This window comes from Stereum hirsutum, assembly GCF_000264905.1.
Source record: "Stereum hirsutum FP-91666 SS1 unplaced genomic scaffold STEHIscaffold_1, whole genome shotgun sequence".
In the NCBI taxonomy this organism is placed as follows: domain Eukaryota; kingdom Fungi; phylum Basidiomycota; class Agaricomycetes; order Russulales; family Stereaceae; genus Stereum; species Stereum hirsutum.
Genome location: NW_006763131.1, coordinates 3589264 through 3605729, shown reverse-complemented (window position 1 = coordinate 3605729; position 16466 = coordinate 3589264). Strand labels below are relative to the sequence as shown.

The window sequence follows — 16466 nt, the reverse complement described above, 5'->3', positions numbered from 1 at the left end:
TGCAAGTCTTCCTCAACAAAGTCGTGTTCGACAACGGTCATGGTCCACCGGGTGCTCCTCCGAGGACAGCTCGCCTCTCGCACCTCAAATGGGCACGTAGCTTTCATTCCGCAATGCAGAAAACTCGTTTTCGAATACTGCGACAAATGGCCCTCGTCCGCCAACGCCCGTACCTTCCTCCATAACCATCTTGAAGACTATGCCCGCGCACATCCTCATGTTGAGATCGTTGTTCGAGAACGGAATCACAAACAGCCCATCGTCCGAGGTTTCTACTGTGCGTATTAATTTTTCATTTCAACGATATACTAATTTACTAACATCTGCGTGCAGTGAACGATAGGGAGAAAGTCGTTGGCTTAAAAGGCTACGAAGTGACTGGCATTCAGCAAAAAGTCCAGCTGCTCTTGGATTCTTCGGGTGCCAAAATCAAACCACTGAAGAGGAGGACAATCGAGAGTACCACAGAGTCTGCTAGAGGCATCTGGAGTGGTGTACACGTCGAGACACCGTTCAAAATCTGAGTGGCTCTTCTCATTTGGGACGTAGTCGGCCCTCTAGTACCATAACTTATGTATTTTAGGGTGCGTTCGCTTGCCAGGGTATACTCATCCTAGCCGACTTACGACACCTCAATTTCAGGATTGGAGAGATTATCCAGCGCTAATAGCAGTTGCTCGTTCGCTTTGTTCATCTATCACCGCCTGTATCAGTATCCGCTCCTTCTACCTGCAGCGAGTCTCTTCAAGCTCCAAGTCATGGATCCTGATGAGCTCCTCGTGACGGCCCGCTCAGCTTCTGTCACATACTTGCTTCACGAACACGACGAGCAGTAGTCGTGCACGCCTTCACATCTCACGTTCACATAAATGGAACCCGCTGCAAATTTTGCTTTGAGTGGTTTGATGCTTCCCTTAGCCCGAACGCCCTATCTGTTCAGGAAGTTGGGATCGGGACAACACGCTGGAGCCGCATGTCTTCGGCATACCTGCAGCGGCGACTCACAGTCATAACTTGAACTTGCCATAGGAAGCATTGCGAGTTCCGCATCATGATGTAGACTTGCCTTTTGCTCGCGAAGTTCCTCCGGGTCAGCACCCTCCATCTCACGGAGAGATCGGAGTCCTCCAGACGGTGTGGCCTACACGTGTATGAGGAATAGATATCTAGTGATAGGTGTGTGCGTAGGCTGGCTTTTCACCCTTTCCCCAAGGCCCCTCGTCCTCTCGCCTTTCAACGTTTCGGCTTGTCCGTGTCATTTTCGTGACCCTCTCTTTGCGTTTAGTACGTTTGTACATCGCGTTCTCTTTGTCCGTTGTTATGCCATCTGTAAGCATGTCTCGCAACCTTACAGCCAGCGTATTACTCACGAGCTCAATGCAGTACCCGGGATTTATTCCTCATCGGCCGCGATCGCGAGTTTCTCAACTGGTTGTGAACACCGCGCCAGTCCAGGATGGGATCAACCCATTCGAAGATCATTTCAATCCAGTCCGTGCGCCGAGCGCTAGTAGCTCAGTCAGTTCTTCTGGCTTCAAAATCGCCTCTGTCATTTGTGTACGATGCTGAAGTATCAAACTACTCCATTTAGCACTCAAGTGATACGTCGACCAGCTCGACGTTGGTAGAGGATCCGAATACGGTAAGTAGCAGTGGCCTTCACAACCGTCGTCTGCGCATCTTTGCGTGATACGTATGCACATCGCTGTCATCGGAGGCTTATTTCTCGCAACGCGCTTTCCTTTTGCTACTGGTCGTGGCTGCGGCCATACATTGTTGCCTGGTCCGAATGAGTAGGATTCCGCCGATCCCATCTGGCTTGGTGACGACATCGCGATACCCTTGGAGTATATGTTTGTGAGCAAAGCGTCTTGCCTCGTCACATATACTTTTCCCTACACCTTCACTGCTGTCAGCCTTGTACTGATTTCAATCCTTTCACATTTGTGCTATAGCCGAACTCGGATCAACCAGAGCATCCCTTTGCCCCTTCTCCCATCCAGGTCCACCGCCCTCTTCGCTATTCCTTCTCCCGTTCCACCGGACACTCCGCTCCTTCTAAGCCATCAAACAACAGCAACGCCCCACCCTCGTTACCCGCTCCTCCCACTGTCCCTCGTCTCTGGCTCCACCGCCGCCGGCACGAGCGGCCAAATAGCACCTACACCACCCCAGCGCCTTCCACCTCCACATCGTCCCCCTTTGACCCTTCCACCGCGGGCACGCAAGCCTCTGCGACGTCGTCCAATCGTTCTTCCTTCCTCACATCGCTGTGGCACTCTCGCTGGCCGAAAACAGACGAAGAAGATTCTCCGATCTTCGGACAGACGACGCCTCGACCACCTACTCCGTCTCGCCAACAACAGCGCTGTTATCAACGGCTATCAGACGATCACTCGGTGAAAAACGTCACCCAGAATCAGGATCAGATCCCCTCGCATCCGATAAAGGACAAAGAGGGATTGTCGACTAAGCGAGCGAGGCCTACGTCTACGATTTCGAAGAGCTCGACGGTGACTGTACAGCCGCCGAGGAGTATTCTAACAAGGGCGGATTCGAAGGCATCGAGAAACACGACGGGGACACATAAGATGGGAGGAGGTACAGTGAAGTTTGTGGAGAAGCCGAAGAAGTGGGAATATGATTGCGAGGACCCGTTTTCCGATAAGGAGTACGGGTACGGACAGAATGGGGCCAAGAGGAGGAGAATTACTGGGTATGCCGTGAGGAAGGATGCGGAGGATGAAGATGAGGAAGAGGATATCGACGAAGGATTCGCGGAGGTGGAGAGGAAGGATTCGAAGCGACGACTCATGCTTAGGAGCCCGAGTCCTGCATCGAGCATTGGAGGGAAGAAGAAATGCCCGAACGAGGTTTATTGGGGCAAGGGACGAGGCCTGCAGGGCGACGATTTAGACGACCTGGAATACGACGACCTAATGCCTTACTCGCTTTCACACTCGCTCTCCGCATCACATTCCCATTCGTCTACGACCTCCAAACGCAACGTACGCAAAAGCGCGAGCGAAGGGGTTCTCAAGCGGCTGGCTTCAGGCAAGTCGCCGTCTTCTGGGCAAGGGAAGGGTAATGGGCATGGGCATGAACGAGGGCAGAGTGGAGAGTCAGGCGCCAAGGCCACGAAGGGGACTGTGCGAGGGACGGCGCAGGTGCAGAAACCTATGATCTCGGGTCCTTTCCCGCTTGCGAAGGCGAGCTCGGTGAAAGATCTGAGAGAAGCGGTGAAGCAGGAGAGGAGAGGTGTAGGGCGACCAGCTCCTCCTATCCCGGTGAAGAAGGAGAAGGGTCTTTCCCCAATACCTCCTCCGCTACCTGCATTCGTACCACATCGGTCGCGGAGTACGAAGAAACCTGGTGTCGGTGACACTGGTGCCACCGCTGTCGGGCTGAGGGTGAAGGCCATCGAAGCTTCGATTGGGGAGCATGAGCGCGAGGAGCAGATGAAGTCCAAGAAAGGACAGAGTCGGCTGAAGAATATCTGGCCATGGTCTGGAACGCATGTTGGGTCTTCGTAGCTGTGTGGGAGGGATGAATACGCTGTGTGGCCTCACTGGCTTGACTAGTGACTGGCCGCCGTGTCGTCTCGCTTGTTAGGTATGTGCTCATGCTCATGTATCACAACCGGAGCTCGTGATTCAGGAGACCTTTTTCGCTCATGACGATCGTCTCATTGACAGCTCCAATTCGCGCTCTGCGGTTTCTTACTAGGTTATCAAGTTTCTCACTCTTCTCTCTTCTTTCCATACTCTGCTTTTGGCTGTTATTTCACATACCTCTGTATCGGTGTGCACGACTTTGCGTCTGCGTTCGGACTGCGTATTGGTTCTGGATCCATTTTCGATTTATGTCCTTCATATCGTGCCTAGGTCCTTTGCATGGCTTTATAACCCAAGCACGCGCTTTCTTCGAGTTTTGGAACCGGGCACAAAGTTGCTAGTATGGAGACAGTGCGTCGTCCACTACCGACATTGTATGCATGCGTTCATAGCTCTGGGTACCATCTGGAAGGTGGCCCTCGGTCTTTGCTGATCCACGTTTTTACCTGATGATAATCGTTTGAGTCTATACTCTCTTTTTGCGTTTACGGTCGCACTGTTGGCGTCGATGATGCGCCCACGCTAAACGAATTCAAGTTTAGCTCTCACGATGCGCTCGCCACATGTAGCTTTTGCAACGCACGGCATTCTGCTATGCCTCGCTGAATTGACAACCCTCTTTTCGTGCTATCCACGATCACCAGCCAAGACTCTGATCGTACGTGCCAAACGGTCCCGGCAAATTCGAAGCACTTCTAACGCAAGGCTCTCGGCGTGGACTCGGACGCCATCCTCGGATGTTTGGCCTTGATGTCGCCTATGTAGCGTAGTGTGGCCCTCGCAAAACAGTTCATAACATGCACCATATCATCATTGCGACTATGCAACAGCCCTTTTGCTGAGGGGCCCATCCTTCATTGATCTTAATGTCCTGTTCATTGGTACAGATGGCCCCTGTCAGGTTCGGCAGACGTGAGGGTTCCTGCTCTACCGACTGCCCCATCCCTTCTGTGCATGCAGTTATTTGGAATGAAAGATATTTCGATACATCTTTATGCCAACTAAGTTCGTATACCTCCCGAACAAGGAAAACAGTCGTCGTGAACTCGACAGGGGTTAGAACTAGTCACTTCGTGGGGAAGAGTGGGAGCAGTTGCCGTAGAACAGCTGAGAGACGTAAGGTGAATAGTACCGGCTGGGTGCGTTGGTAACAGTGAGATGTCGGAGCATCGAGTCTTTGAGCAAGGGCGAGATGAAAGACTTTGTGGCGAGCGGGTGCGGGGTGCCACCCGCGGGGACTGCCGGGTGGCACTCATTCAAGTGCGTGAGTTTGGCGTGAATGGCCACACAAACAAGACTCAAGTACTCAAACTCGCATTGCGATATTTTTTGTGTGATACACACAGTGTAAGCAGGGTAGTCATATTTACTGTCAATAACCTACACTGCGCTCGCGTTCAAAAACAGATGCGGTATACAGCCATACAGTAGAAAGACAAGAGTCGGGGTAAGCGGTGGTAGATACAGGAATAATATGGCGCGATCGTGGGTTTGCCTATCATAGGAACTGGAAAAGAGAACGAAAGGTAAAGAACAACATCTAGGATAAGTAAGCTCGCCACCAACTCGGAAATACAAAAATAAAACATATCCCGCTGCGCTGTCTACGCGAAGCGGACCTTCTCGCCAGGACGACCTTCTGACAACAACACGACAGCCTGAGGAAGAGGGGATCGACATCAGTATACAAGAATCGGCGGCGTAAATCAAAGCCGAAGAAAGTACGCACGTATTTCCCGCTGATTTTCCAGCCGGGCTCTTCCTTGTCCAGCTTTTCGGCGATCTCATCGTTCTCGAAACCGACAACGACGTCGCTCTTGATGGTACGCAATGAGCAGACTTTCGGTGCACCAGCGGAGCTGGCCATGGGGCCAATGGCGATGTCAAATGGAGTCGACGCAGGCGCGGCACAGTCGTACGTGAGCTTGCGGTGGTTGAGATCACCCTTGAAGATGACGAGGTCGGAGCGGGAGAGGTGAAGGAAAAGATCAGGGGCTTCGCTGTGCAGGTCCCAGAAGGTGTATCCGGTGCACCAGAAAGGATGTTGCTCGTAAACCCATTTTCCCTCTCGCTCGTATTGCTATAGAACACATGGTCAATCAGTCGTCACGAAAGATAGCATTTTGAGCGTACTTTCCAGCGCTCGCCCAACCTGCGAAGAGATTCGCGTTCCTGTTCGGAAGCTTTGGGGAAAAGATGACCGTATACCATCGTGTTGAGCAGCCAGTCCCAGTCCTTTTTCGTCACGTCGGACACGAACCACGCAAACCTCTTCCCGTGGAAGCGAACTTGGTTGGCGAGGCCAGTCTGTACGAGGAAGTCGGCTGGAGCAAAGAGCGTTGTCAGCCACGAAAATGCACGGCGGCCTCTGTGTGAGCGTACCGTAGACCATATCACAATACAGTTCGAATCCAGCGTTATCGAGGACGAAGTCAATCCTACCGCCGGTCTTGACCCGGAGATCCTTGACGGTGTTCCAGAGTTCGCCCATGTGGTTGCCCAAGATGTTCTTTTCAGTAGCAGCGAGGTGCTCTCCACCCGTCGATTGAAGAGACTTGATTTGCTCCTCGGACATGTTAATGAGAAGGGACAGATCGGTCGAGTTCCCCCACAAGCACACTATTGTGATAGTGAGTCTTATTTAGGACGCAAGGAGATAAAAAGGTGGTACCTTGTGTAAGCTCAAGGAACATCAGACGCTCTGCCTCCAGATGCTCTTCCTCAGACACATCAGGACCACGTTTGAAGGGTTCGATGAAGCGGAGGGAGAGTTCGAATACAGCGTCAGAGGAGCGGGAGAACGTATCGCACTTTTAGAACAGATGAGTGTAAGGTTACCAATTGCAGTGGACGGCGATGGTAGCCTTGAAGGCAAACTCACCTTTTGCCGGTAGAAGACATCGTAATCTTTCCAATATTTACTGACGCTGAAAGCCTCATGCAGGCGACGATATTTATATGCCTCGGCGAAGAGCCAAGGTGCGTTCATGAAGTCCTTGCCTTCATTCGGACGATCAGCAGGGCACGTGAAGCCACCAAAACGGCGAAGGAGTTACCCTGGAAGTATTTTGCGATTTCCTTGTTCCATAAAGCGACGTCAGCCTCGCCATCATCGATGATGGGTCTAAGCTTCGCGTTGCCGGAGAGATCATGCATGAGGACGTCCATACGTTCGCAACATTTGACGAGATCGACGACCTTCTCCTCGTCATGTTGCTCGTTGAGGGTCCGGATAGTGTCGTCGATCGCCTTGCCAAGGATAGTGGGCAGGCGATGGCCCATAGTTGCGTGAGCGAATGAGTATTCATGGTAACCGCGGTACGCTGGCCATGGAGGGTTATTGGGGTCAATCTGCGGGTATATAATATGAGCCCGCTAGAGATGAGAAAGAACAAACAAAGCACTTACCCGAGTAGGAGTACGAGGATAAGGTCCCTTGATATCCGTTTTCTTCGGGAGGTGTCCAAGATGGAGGGCGACTTTGGATGATCTTGCGCCGGCGCCAGGGGGCACATTGGGGGGCGGGGCCGCTGCGTTAGGAACAATGGATGAAGACATGAAGAATGCGGGGGCGGGGTGAAGGCGGGGGAGGTGTGGACGATGTCTGTGGGGCAAACGCGTTCAAGGTTGAGGAGAGAGCGACAAAGGGTGGGCCTCGAGAATAAATAGTGCCTTGGATATGACATGTCATCGATCTCTTCTCGACCGCTGTTCGTCCGGGTCACAAACACGGACGAACTCGCTCACTTCGGCCATCTATCCGCTCAATCTGGAGCTCACTGAGCGTCGACCGACATGATGTCACTCCCTCTTTCGGACTTATCGCCACGTTCGCTGGCGCGACGCACCAGCTTCTTCATCTCCTTCCAACCACTTCTTGGTCGGTCTCATATACTCTTGCTTAGCTCTGTAGTTGTTTGAACAACCCACGGACTAGGTCACGATTAAATCTTTTCCTGCGTTTCACAGGACCAGAGACTCGTCGGGATCAAGATGCTTAAATCGGAATCATATGAGTCACTGACCACCTGGACTATGCCCCTTCCCATCTCTCGCATCTCTGAATTCCATTTTCTCCGTTTGTAGTCCGTTGGCCCTGTATCTTCCGTTTCTACTCGATGACGTCTGTGCTTCGCAGGCATCTGCGCTGACCTTTTTCGGTATACTTGGCTTCAACGCCTAACTTGTGGAGGCCACATTGGGTCATGAATGTTTACGTGACCTGCTCCTTCACGTCCTTCGAGGACGACTGGACAATGACGACAAACAAGCGGTGCTTGAGCTCAGGTGGAGTGCCATTTACTCCTGGCCCTTTAATTTGCAACATTCACTATTGGCATCTACTATCACGTTCTCCGCCCACTCCCCTTAGGTTCTTATCCGGTCGCATCTTCACACTTTAACCAATCACCTGCCCTGCTCTATCCGAATCTCTACTCCAAGAGGACGTAGACTGCATGCGCCCGGCCGATTGCTATTGTTGAACGCACGTTCCCCCAAAGTATCAGTTTCATCCGGATTCGCCAAAGGTTCTCAATTTCCTTGTCCGTCGATATGCACCGACAAACAATCGCGCGAGTATATCTTCTTTCACTGCCTCCAGGATATCCCGAATATGCTCCTCAGCGACACGTCGTGGCTCCAAAACTCAATCGTTCATGCGAGAATGACTCGTATTTCTACGACTGCTCGGTGTAGGTGATTTATGGAACTTACGAACGATCCAAGCTGTGACTCGACCCGATGATAGCCCGACACGAAGTAGGAATAACCAGTCCTTCCTTCCACCACGTATACAATGTATGGCCACCTCCTGTTCGCCACGATGTGTGGCACCAGCTTCTCAACTCCGACACCTCCCTTTCTTTCCTTCGTTGCATACCTCAAAGTCATTCCTCCTTCCTTTCAGTCACTCATAGTAGGCGCGCCTCACGTTCATTGTGGTATCTGCGGATGTTCCCCGCCTTCTAGAAGCTGTGCACCTGCGCGATCTCGTTGGCCAGTACTAATACACAGAGCTTATCTGGGGTGATCCTTGCCTTGCCTGCAAAGCGCTCGCAACAACAAATTTGCCACCGTCCCATACTCTGAGGTTCTTCTCTAGCCATAAGCGGCAACCACGCTACTTGCGTGATGCCTGAAGGATTGCTTCTCCTATATTTACGCCCTTTGCTTGCATGGTGATCGTTCTCTTCTGTTATCAGGCCAAAACAACATGGTTGCCTCATGTTGTGTGCATTGTTAGCGACGTCTTATGCACACCCAACTTCATGCCTCTAGCTTCCTCTGTCCTCTTCCTCTCTCTACTCCTTTCACTGAGTATTTTGTGAGACACCTGGTAGTCCACAACCTTCCACCATCACAAGACGAACTATTCATTTAGATTCGACACCCTCGCATCTTCAGCCTCGCTCTCATGGCCCCTAATCCCAAGGTCAAATTCACGCCCGATGGCATTCCCTATGTTCTCGAGTTCTCCGCCGTCTCTGTCTGGCCTCGAATCCCCATCAACTCCCCTACAGCCGCACTCCTTCCCGACCTTACTCCAGGAAAACCTGATACCCCTCGCAATTCTCGACCTACGCTCACACGTTCAAATACCACCACTAGCACCCATCCCCGGACCCTCGACAAAGCCCTCCCTCCTCTCCCTCGTCCGGAACGCAGCTCTTCCCTTCGCTTGTTCCGTCGAAAAACTTCTCAAGGGATTCCGGAGTCGGAGTCTGATGAGGGATATGTCCATGTCGACCGCCCTATCGGGATAGATAGTGGACCCCGCTCGCGGTTCAAGCGGCGTGGGACATGGCAAGCTATCCCCACTGGACCGACGACATCCTCGTCTCGTAATGCACGTCCGTCTGCAAAGGCGATCTTTGGATCATCGACAAATCTACCCCCAGCTATGCTCTCTGACCTCGATCTGATGTCGGGTTCATCGAGAACTGGGAAGGTCTCGACGGATGTAGGCGATCGGGCTAACCGTCCCGCCAAACGTACACCTTCGTCCCAACCCGATGGCCTCTTCATCCGTTTCGCCGACTCTTCGCTGCAACAGGAATCTCAACCCTCCTCAGATCCTTCTCTTACCTGCGAAGAAACAGGCGTGCAAACGCAAGGCAAGACTCCATCCAATATCCTTCGTCGCCTGCGAAGGACGCTCGCGCACGCTATTCTAGCCGAGGGCATGGACACCCCGAGTCAAGCCTCAACCTCCGCTCTCGCATCGTCGATGATCCCGGAGGCATCGAACGCGCATTGTGATGGGGACAACGAGGAGAGAGGACAAGGGGGGCGTCAAGGAGCTCTGTTCACCGGGACTTTCGGGCAGGTGAAGGCTGCGTTTATCGCTGCTGGCCTTGCGGTCTCGCAATGTCCAGAAGATGGATTCGGCGATGGTGCGTTCACCATAATTACAGCTACTCCCACGACTTTTCTCTTAATGAAGCTTACTATTATGGGTCCATGTCTAAAGCGACGAGGCTTGGTGCCGTGTTTGTGGCGAGGACGAGGGACGACGGTGGAGTGGTGTTTAAGAAGATCGTGCTGTGGGGTTGATGCGGACCGGCGATCGACTGTGTGCGTCTGTTCGTCTAGGTATTTGGGTAGAGGGTACAGGAACCCTAATTGTCTATTGGTTTACTGACTGGTGAGTGATATGCGCCATCTTCAGTTTCTTGGATTTTGCGTATGGATTGATTGACTCTGGCGACGTAGGTCAGTATCAAACGCGTATTGTATCCATAACTTATGGACGTTTTGATGTTATTCTTGGTAAGTCTGTGCTCATTGCAAACCTACTTGTTGGCTTCACTGAGACACTAATGATCGCACTCTAGGCCTTCCTCTGGTCGGTCAGTGCACGAAGTTTGTTTGATTGGTTGGTATAACTATTACAAGTAACGGAGGTTTGACACCCGGGCGCCAACAGGGTGTTGGGAAGGGTTTGCCAAGTTCCCCTATTGGCAAGCCGACTGCTACATCACGTTCGCGGGGTTGATCACGCCCAACAGCGCCTTTTGTAGGATAGTCAAATGTATGTAAGTCTATGTCTGCTGTATGACTTGATAGAAAGTTCAAGGACGGGCGTACGCGGCGCTTGTCGTCTAGTATGAAGAACGATCGGACAATCCACGTTCTGCCGTCGATCACCTGGGCTCGAAGATAAAACAGACTTAACCGAGACTTGACTGTTGTATGTACTGTACTTACTTGAGTGCAAACTTCAGATCCTCAGGCTGGCCTGTCAATGTCCCCGAGTGCCACTTCGTGTGGCGTGCACAGCCCTTCAGATGTTCCATACGGCATAAAATCACGTTACGAGAGAGCACCCATCGGAGGCTGAAGTCGTTGACCGTGGTCCATTGGAACGTGAACCCATTCCACGTCAACGCTCAGCGCTCAACTTTGAACGTCGAGGAGTCCACGAGCAGCATGTCTGAGTCATCGAATGCAGTTGCAGCTGAAGACTCCATATTCCTCAGATATCCAAGTAGGTCTCGACACAGCTCGTCCTGATTGTAGAGCTAAGACTTAGTCTCGCAGGTCCTCTCGAAAAATGGTCCACTGTCCGGCACTCCCTTGGGTTCTACCACGCTGTAGGAATGACAGCACGTTACCACCCACCATCCTCCACTTTGCCAGATGCTGGTAATACTAGTCCTGGACCTGCGAGCTCGCTTGAAGCTCTGAAAGCATACATATATCCCGCGCTCAGGAAAATTATAGACCAGCACCCTTCGTTGAGCGTGTCTTTGGTCGGCGAGTCAACTGCGGAGCCGCAATTCGTTCGTTTACGCCGCATCGACCTCGACAGCGTCGTTTCGTTCTCGGAGCTCCCGGAATCAACCGACAATGTGGAATATCGCGAGCAGGAAATAGACCGTGTCGCGAAGAAACATCACTCGAGGCAGTTCGAACGCTTGGGCGAGTTGCCGTTGTGGAGACTCATCGTTCTCCTTCCTCTCCACTGGCGAAATTCGCAGACGCCTTCAGATTCCGCCTCGGAGGCTGTCCCTAGCAATCCCGGAGTGGACATCGCACTTTTCATTCATCATTCCGTTGCGGACGGCGGCAGCGCTCAGATCTTCCATTCGAGCTTGCTAGCAGCCTTGAACTCTGCGGAAGGAGCACCTGCGGAGACGTCCTCGAGTCCCGTGGTAGACGTCCGTACAGATGTCCCTTTCCTTCCTCCCATGGAGAACATTATCGACATGTCGGTCTCGTGGCTCACCCTCCTTAAAGCTATCTTCGGGCCATTATTTTTTCGCCCTCCTCGCTCCTTATGGACCGGACGTCCCGTATTCGTTCCCGACACGCCTCTCGAAGAGGACCCCTCGAAGCGTATTGGCGGACCAAGTTTAGGCCCATACAAGGTTCAGACTCAAATGTCGCATTTCGTTCTCGACGCGAGCACGGCCGCCGCGCTCCCAAAACAGTGCAGGAAGAACCAAACGTCGATGACGGCGCTGTTAGAGACTTTGATATCCGTCGCATTCTTCGAGTACCTGGCAGCTAGCGGAAACTCTGAGGCCCAGAAGCTGAAGTGCGTATGTGCGATGAATGCGAGACGGTTCATGGGTCACAAAACGGGCGGCGGCAGTGGCGAGTACGATAGTCAGATGGGTGTATTCATCGAGGCTACTGAACATCTCTTCGCTCGCTCTGACATCCCCGTCGGTCCTCCGTCTGGGTCCACTAGTAACAAGGACGTGATCTTCGACCCGAATGGAGAGGTCATGCTGGATTGGAAAGCGGTGTGGAGTGTGGCGAGAGAGGTCAAAGGCAAATTGGAGATGAAGATACAGAAGGGGATGCAGAATTCGACGATGGGGCTGTTACGCTATGTGCGGGACATACGTGGGTTAATCCAGGGTTACCTTGGGCAGAAGAGAAATCCGACATTCGAAGTTTCTAATGTCGGCCTTGTTGATGGTGGGTTGAAGACGAAGGAGCAGAGGTGGACGATCTCTAGGATGATGTTATCACAGAGCGCGAACGTCGTTGGACCGGTCATTGCGTTCTCTGCTTGTAGTGTTAAAGGCGGAGACATGTGTGTTGTGGGAACTTGGCAAGAGGACGGCATAGAGGCGCAGGTTGCGCATGATGTGGTCGGTAGGGTGAAGGTGTTGCTGGAGAACGTGGCTGCCTTGTAATGAGCATTCTGCGCTTTTACATACATTTAGACCGAGTCCTATACCACATGCAGAATGGAATGTCGGGCCTAGAGGCCACCGAGGAACATTATACTTCGCAGCAAGGATTAGCGGGTACAAGGGGATAAAGAAAGAGTCAGCACATCTCGGATCACGCCCCCTGTCTCTTCCTGAATAGAACATTCGCATTCGCGGGCACGACAGTAGACCCGATGATTGTGTTCTCGGGGTGCGGAGCACCGTCCTCGAACTTGACGTCGTATTCGGTCACTATGTGTGCGAGCATAGCCTTCAGCTCATTGGCCGCAAAAAATCTGCCGGGACTACCCAAATATACGATGATAAGCTAGAAGAAAATCCCCGGATATATATGTGGCGACATACCATGCGTGGCGGCCGTGACCAAAGCTCAAAAATGGAGAGGAATCCGACAAAGCGGTGGAGACCATCTGGTGCTTCAAGCTTTCACCTTCATCCTCGTGCATGTCTGAGAACCGGAAGGGAGAGAACACGTCGGCGTCAGGGAAGTATTGTTCATCGTGGTGGATAGCAGAGACTGGACAGTCGAGAACAGTTCCCGCAGGCACGGTGATACCATTAGAGAATGTGAAAGGCCTGCGAACGTATCGGGACATGACCACTATGCAGGGTGAAATCAGTGAGACAAAGTCCAATGTCCACAAAAGTTGAATATTTCTGAGTACGTACGTAGACCGAGACCGTTGAAACGCAGTGACTCTCGCATGAAACTATCGATCTTGCGCATCTTGTTCAATGAATCCTTGGACCAACCATGTGTAGCTACGATCGACTCGACCTCTTCTCGAAGGGGTTGCATATATTCTGGGTTGCCTGCAAGATGATAAAGCGCCTGCGTGAAGCTCTGTGGGAATGATAGTGTCAAGGTGACAACATAATGATGACACATCGACACTCACCATAGACGAAGTGTGCATAGCTGAGAAGTTGACAGTCAAAAGCCTAGCTGCCAGGCAATGTAAAGTCTTCTCTTCGCCCACTGCGGTTTCCATCAGCCACATCAGCATGTCGTTCTGCATAAAATCAGCGTATGAATATACATAGTGCCATTGAGAGTATGGTAGTGTGACTTACAGGCTTGTCTGTCCAGCTGTCTCCCAGCTCCTCCATCATACGACGACGTTCTTCGACCAGAGGCCTAATATGCCCTTCCGCTCGCCTGAGGCTTGATGGAAGCTTGCTGAATATTCGTCCTGCGATCCTACGTGTAATCCATGAAGTTTGCATAACGCGCGAGGAAAGTAGATGGATGACTTACGGCTTCAAAAAGTCAGGAAATCGATTGATGATCAAGCCCGAGGTTATCACGTCGATGGTAAACTGAGAGTTTAAAGCGATCCAGTCTGGATCGCGACCTAGAAAACACTGATTAGCGTGAAGCCTGTCGTCTGCAGTGACTACGCAAAGCTTGTGCTAACATTTCTGAGGGCCAACAAAGATACGATTGCTGGTCCGGCAGACAATCTTCAGCATCGAGTCTATGGCGGGTACCTTTACCCACTCTGTACACAACATCATATTAATCAGCGGCCAAGAAAGCCTATAATAAGGAGCTGGACGTACCATCGTTGACCCCTGTAGGGATGATCTCGGAAAAAGCACTGCTGATCTCGTCGCGAATGACTGGAAAGAGTTTGACAAGATTTCGTGTCAATGTGGAGCGGATAACCCCAGTGTGATAGTCGTTTTTGACTACGGAAGGTCCAAGTGTAAAAAAAGCTTCGATTGACTACAAGCGGTCGACAATAAATCATTAGGTCTTACATAGATACTGTACCAGTGCCAAGAATGGAGCAGAAGTTACACACGCGGACAACGGCCTCGTTGAAGTCGAGATGATCATCTGGTGCTCTTCGCAGCTCATCGATGAGTTTTGGGCTATTGACCACAACTGACCAATGGTCGATCATTGGGATCCTGAAGAGAGAGTCCTTGTACTGAAAACAGACACGAGTACATCGATGTCAGAGTAGGGATGGAGAGAAATCCATGCAGCCGTACCTTGTCATACCCCTCATCCAATATCGACTTTCCTTGGAATATAAACCTGATAGCACTTAGGTATGATAAGCCTGGTGTGGACCATCCTATAGTAGGAATGGCATCGAGCTGCTGGAGAAGATTCTTCGGTAAGATAGCAATAGAATAGTGGTAGGTGGGGATTTTGCACGTACCGCAGGATCACCACCTTTGTAAAGTTTGTAGGCACAAAAAACAAGCCGTCATGCTATCCTTTCTCAGCTACGTCATCGATTCACTAACACCTTGATCCTCAAAATACCCCCCCCCCCCCCGACGCTCCATCTCTGCGTTAAGGTGACTAGCAAAGATGGACTCGACCTATGCACTTGCCGCAGGGTTGTCTTCTCACGATTCGTGAGATGAACGGATACACCAGGATACACCCCATGGACCCCGATTCAAAGGGGTTCTACCTGCAGCTGCGATCATCTAATTATATGGATATCGCAGAGAGCACATACATCGTCAGACGGGATGCCGTCGTTGCTAAGCTCCGTCTCTTCGAAGAGTCACGACCACTTCGCCTCCAAATATAACTAAGTGACCAATAGAGTACCATGTTCTCAAGCACGTATCTTCGACAGGTACTCTCACCATTCAAGTCCAACAAACACCATCGCAATGCCTATTCTTCCCCTCGCCGGTAGAGTCGCTATCGTCACCGGAAGCTCTCGCTCCATTGGTGCAGCTATCGCAAAGAAACTCGGAGCTGACGGGGCAAGTGTCGTGGTGAACTATGTGTCCAACGCAGCCGCTGCGGATGAAGTCGTCTCTGCTATACCAGAGGGGAAAGCAATCGCTGTGAAGGCAGACGCGGGAACGATGGAGGGTGGAAAGGAGCTATTGGACCAGACCCTCAAGGCTTTCGGGAAGTTGGATATCTTGGTACTGAATGCAGGTATGTCATATGCTTTGAAAAAGAGCAGATTATGGCCAAATACTGATGCTACGGTGGCCTCAGCTATGGCAGGTAGCAAGACTCTGGCGGAAATAAACGAGGATGAGTTTGATGCTCACATGAAGGTCAATGTGAAGGGGCCATTATTTCTTACGCAGCTGGCGTCGCCACACATGAAAGCCGGTACGCCGCGCCTCCATGACATCGCCTCTGATACTTATTTGTTCGGGGTTGCTAATTGTATCGCCCTCGAAGGTGGCCGCATCATCCTTTTCTCCTCCACTCTCACCTCATTCGCCCTCGTTCCTCCTACTGCCCTACTCTACGTCGCCACCAAGGGTGCGATCGAACAACTCAACCGTGTCCTCGCCAAGGAACTCGGTCCTAAAGGCATCACCGTCAACACCATATCTCCTGGCCCCATTGACACGGATATGTTTAGAAATGGGAAGACAGAACAGCAGATCAAGTTCTTTGAGGAATTACATCCACAAAAGAGGATAGGGCTCCCGGAAGAGGTGGCGCCTCTCGTGGCGTTTTTAGCTAGTGATGGATCATCTTGGATAAACGGACAGAATATCAGGATCAATGGCGTTAGTCTTCTTTCTTTGAAACTGATTTTCACAGTTATAACAGATTTATACATACTGACCCCGACCGGTTGTTGTGACCAGGGCTACACCGTCTGAGTCTTGAGCTTCTCGAGCATCGGGAACAAGGGGAGCTGACAAATATAATGAA

The 16466-nt window shown here is 51.6% G+C and overlaps 5 protein-coding genes across 5 annotated transcripts; 3 read left to right on the top strand and 2 right to left on the bottom strand.

Annotated features, from left to right (window-relative positions):
- Positions 1-39: 39 nt before the first annotated feature.
- Positions 40-524, top strand: STEHIDRAFT_48076 (uncharacterized protein; the record flags this gene model as incomplete). Its single annotated transcript, XM_007298033.1, has 2 exons — positions 40-277; positions 334-524. The coding sequence occupies 2 exons, from the start codon at positions 40-42 to the stop codon at positions 522-524; spliced, it is 429 nt and encodes a 142-aa protein (XP_007298095.1).
- A 796-nt stretch (positions 525-1320) lies between these two features.
- STEHIDRAFT_152199 (uncharacterized protein) lies at positions 1321-3533 on the top strand (the record flags this gene model as incomplete). Its single annotated transcript, XM_007299092.1, has 5 exons — positions 1321-1329; positions 1384-1518; positions 1592-1642; positions 1798-1857; positions 1956-3533. 5 exons carry the CDS (start codon positions 1321-1323, stop codon positions 3531-3533), a joined length of 1833 nt encoding a protein of 610 aa, XP_007299154.1.
- A 1412-nt stretch (positions 3534-4945) lies between these two features.
- On the bottom strand, positions 4946-7172 carry STEHIDRAFT_90266 (DUF89-domain-containing protein; the record flags this gene model as incomplete). The annotated part of the gene is made up of 8 exons (XM_007298301.1): positions 4946-5272; positions 5344-5694; positions 5748-5938; positions 5997-6233; positions 6286-6424; positions 6496-6614; positions 6671-6965; positions 7023-7172. 8 exons carry the CDS (start codon positions 7170-7172, stop codon positions 5219-5221), a joined length of 1536 nt encoding a protein of 511 aa, XP_007298363.1. The 3' UTR covers positions 4946-5218.
- Positions 7173-11020: 3848 nt separating this feature from the next.
- Positions 11021-15109, bottom strand: STEHIDRAFT_165090 (cytochrome P450; the record flags this gene model as incomplete). Its single annotated transcript, XM_007299091.1, has 13 exons — positions 11021-11103; positions 11157-13089; positions 13151-13406; positions 13475-13649; positions 13705-13818; positions 13880-14006; positions 14064-14160; positions 14224-14307; positions 14369-14534; positions 14614-14742; positions 14807-14914; positions 14980-14993; positions 15064-15109. The coding sequence occupies 12 exons, from the start codon at positions 15107-15109 to the stop codon at positions 12918-12920; spliced, it is 1488 nt and encodes a 495-aa protein (XP_007299153.1). The 3' UTR covers positions 11021-11103; positions 11157-12917.
- Positions 15110-15329: 220 nt separating this feature from the next.
- Positions 15330-16414, top strand: STEHIDRAFT_165089 (short chain type dehydrogenase; the record flags this gene model as incomplete). Its single annotated transcript, XM_007299090.1, has 4 exons — positions 15330-15725; positions 15789-15908; positions 15981-16318; positions 16400-16414. Exons 1-4 carry the CDS (start codon positions 15449-15451, stop codon positions 16412-16414), a joined length of 750 nt encoding a protein of 249 aa, XP_007299152.1. The 5' UTR covers positions 15330-15448.
- Between the last annotated feature and the right edge of the window lie 52 nt (positions 16415-16466).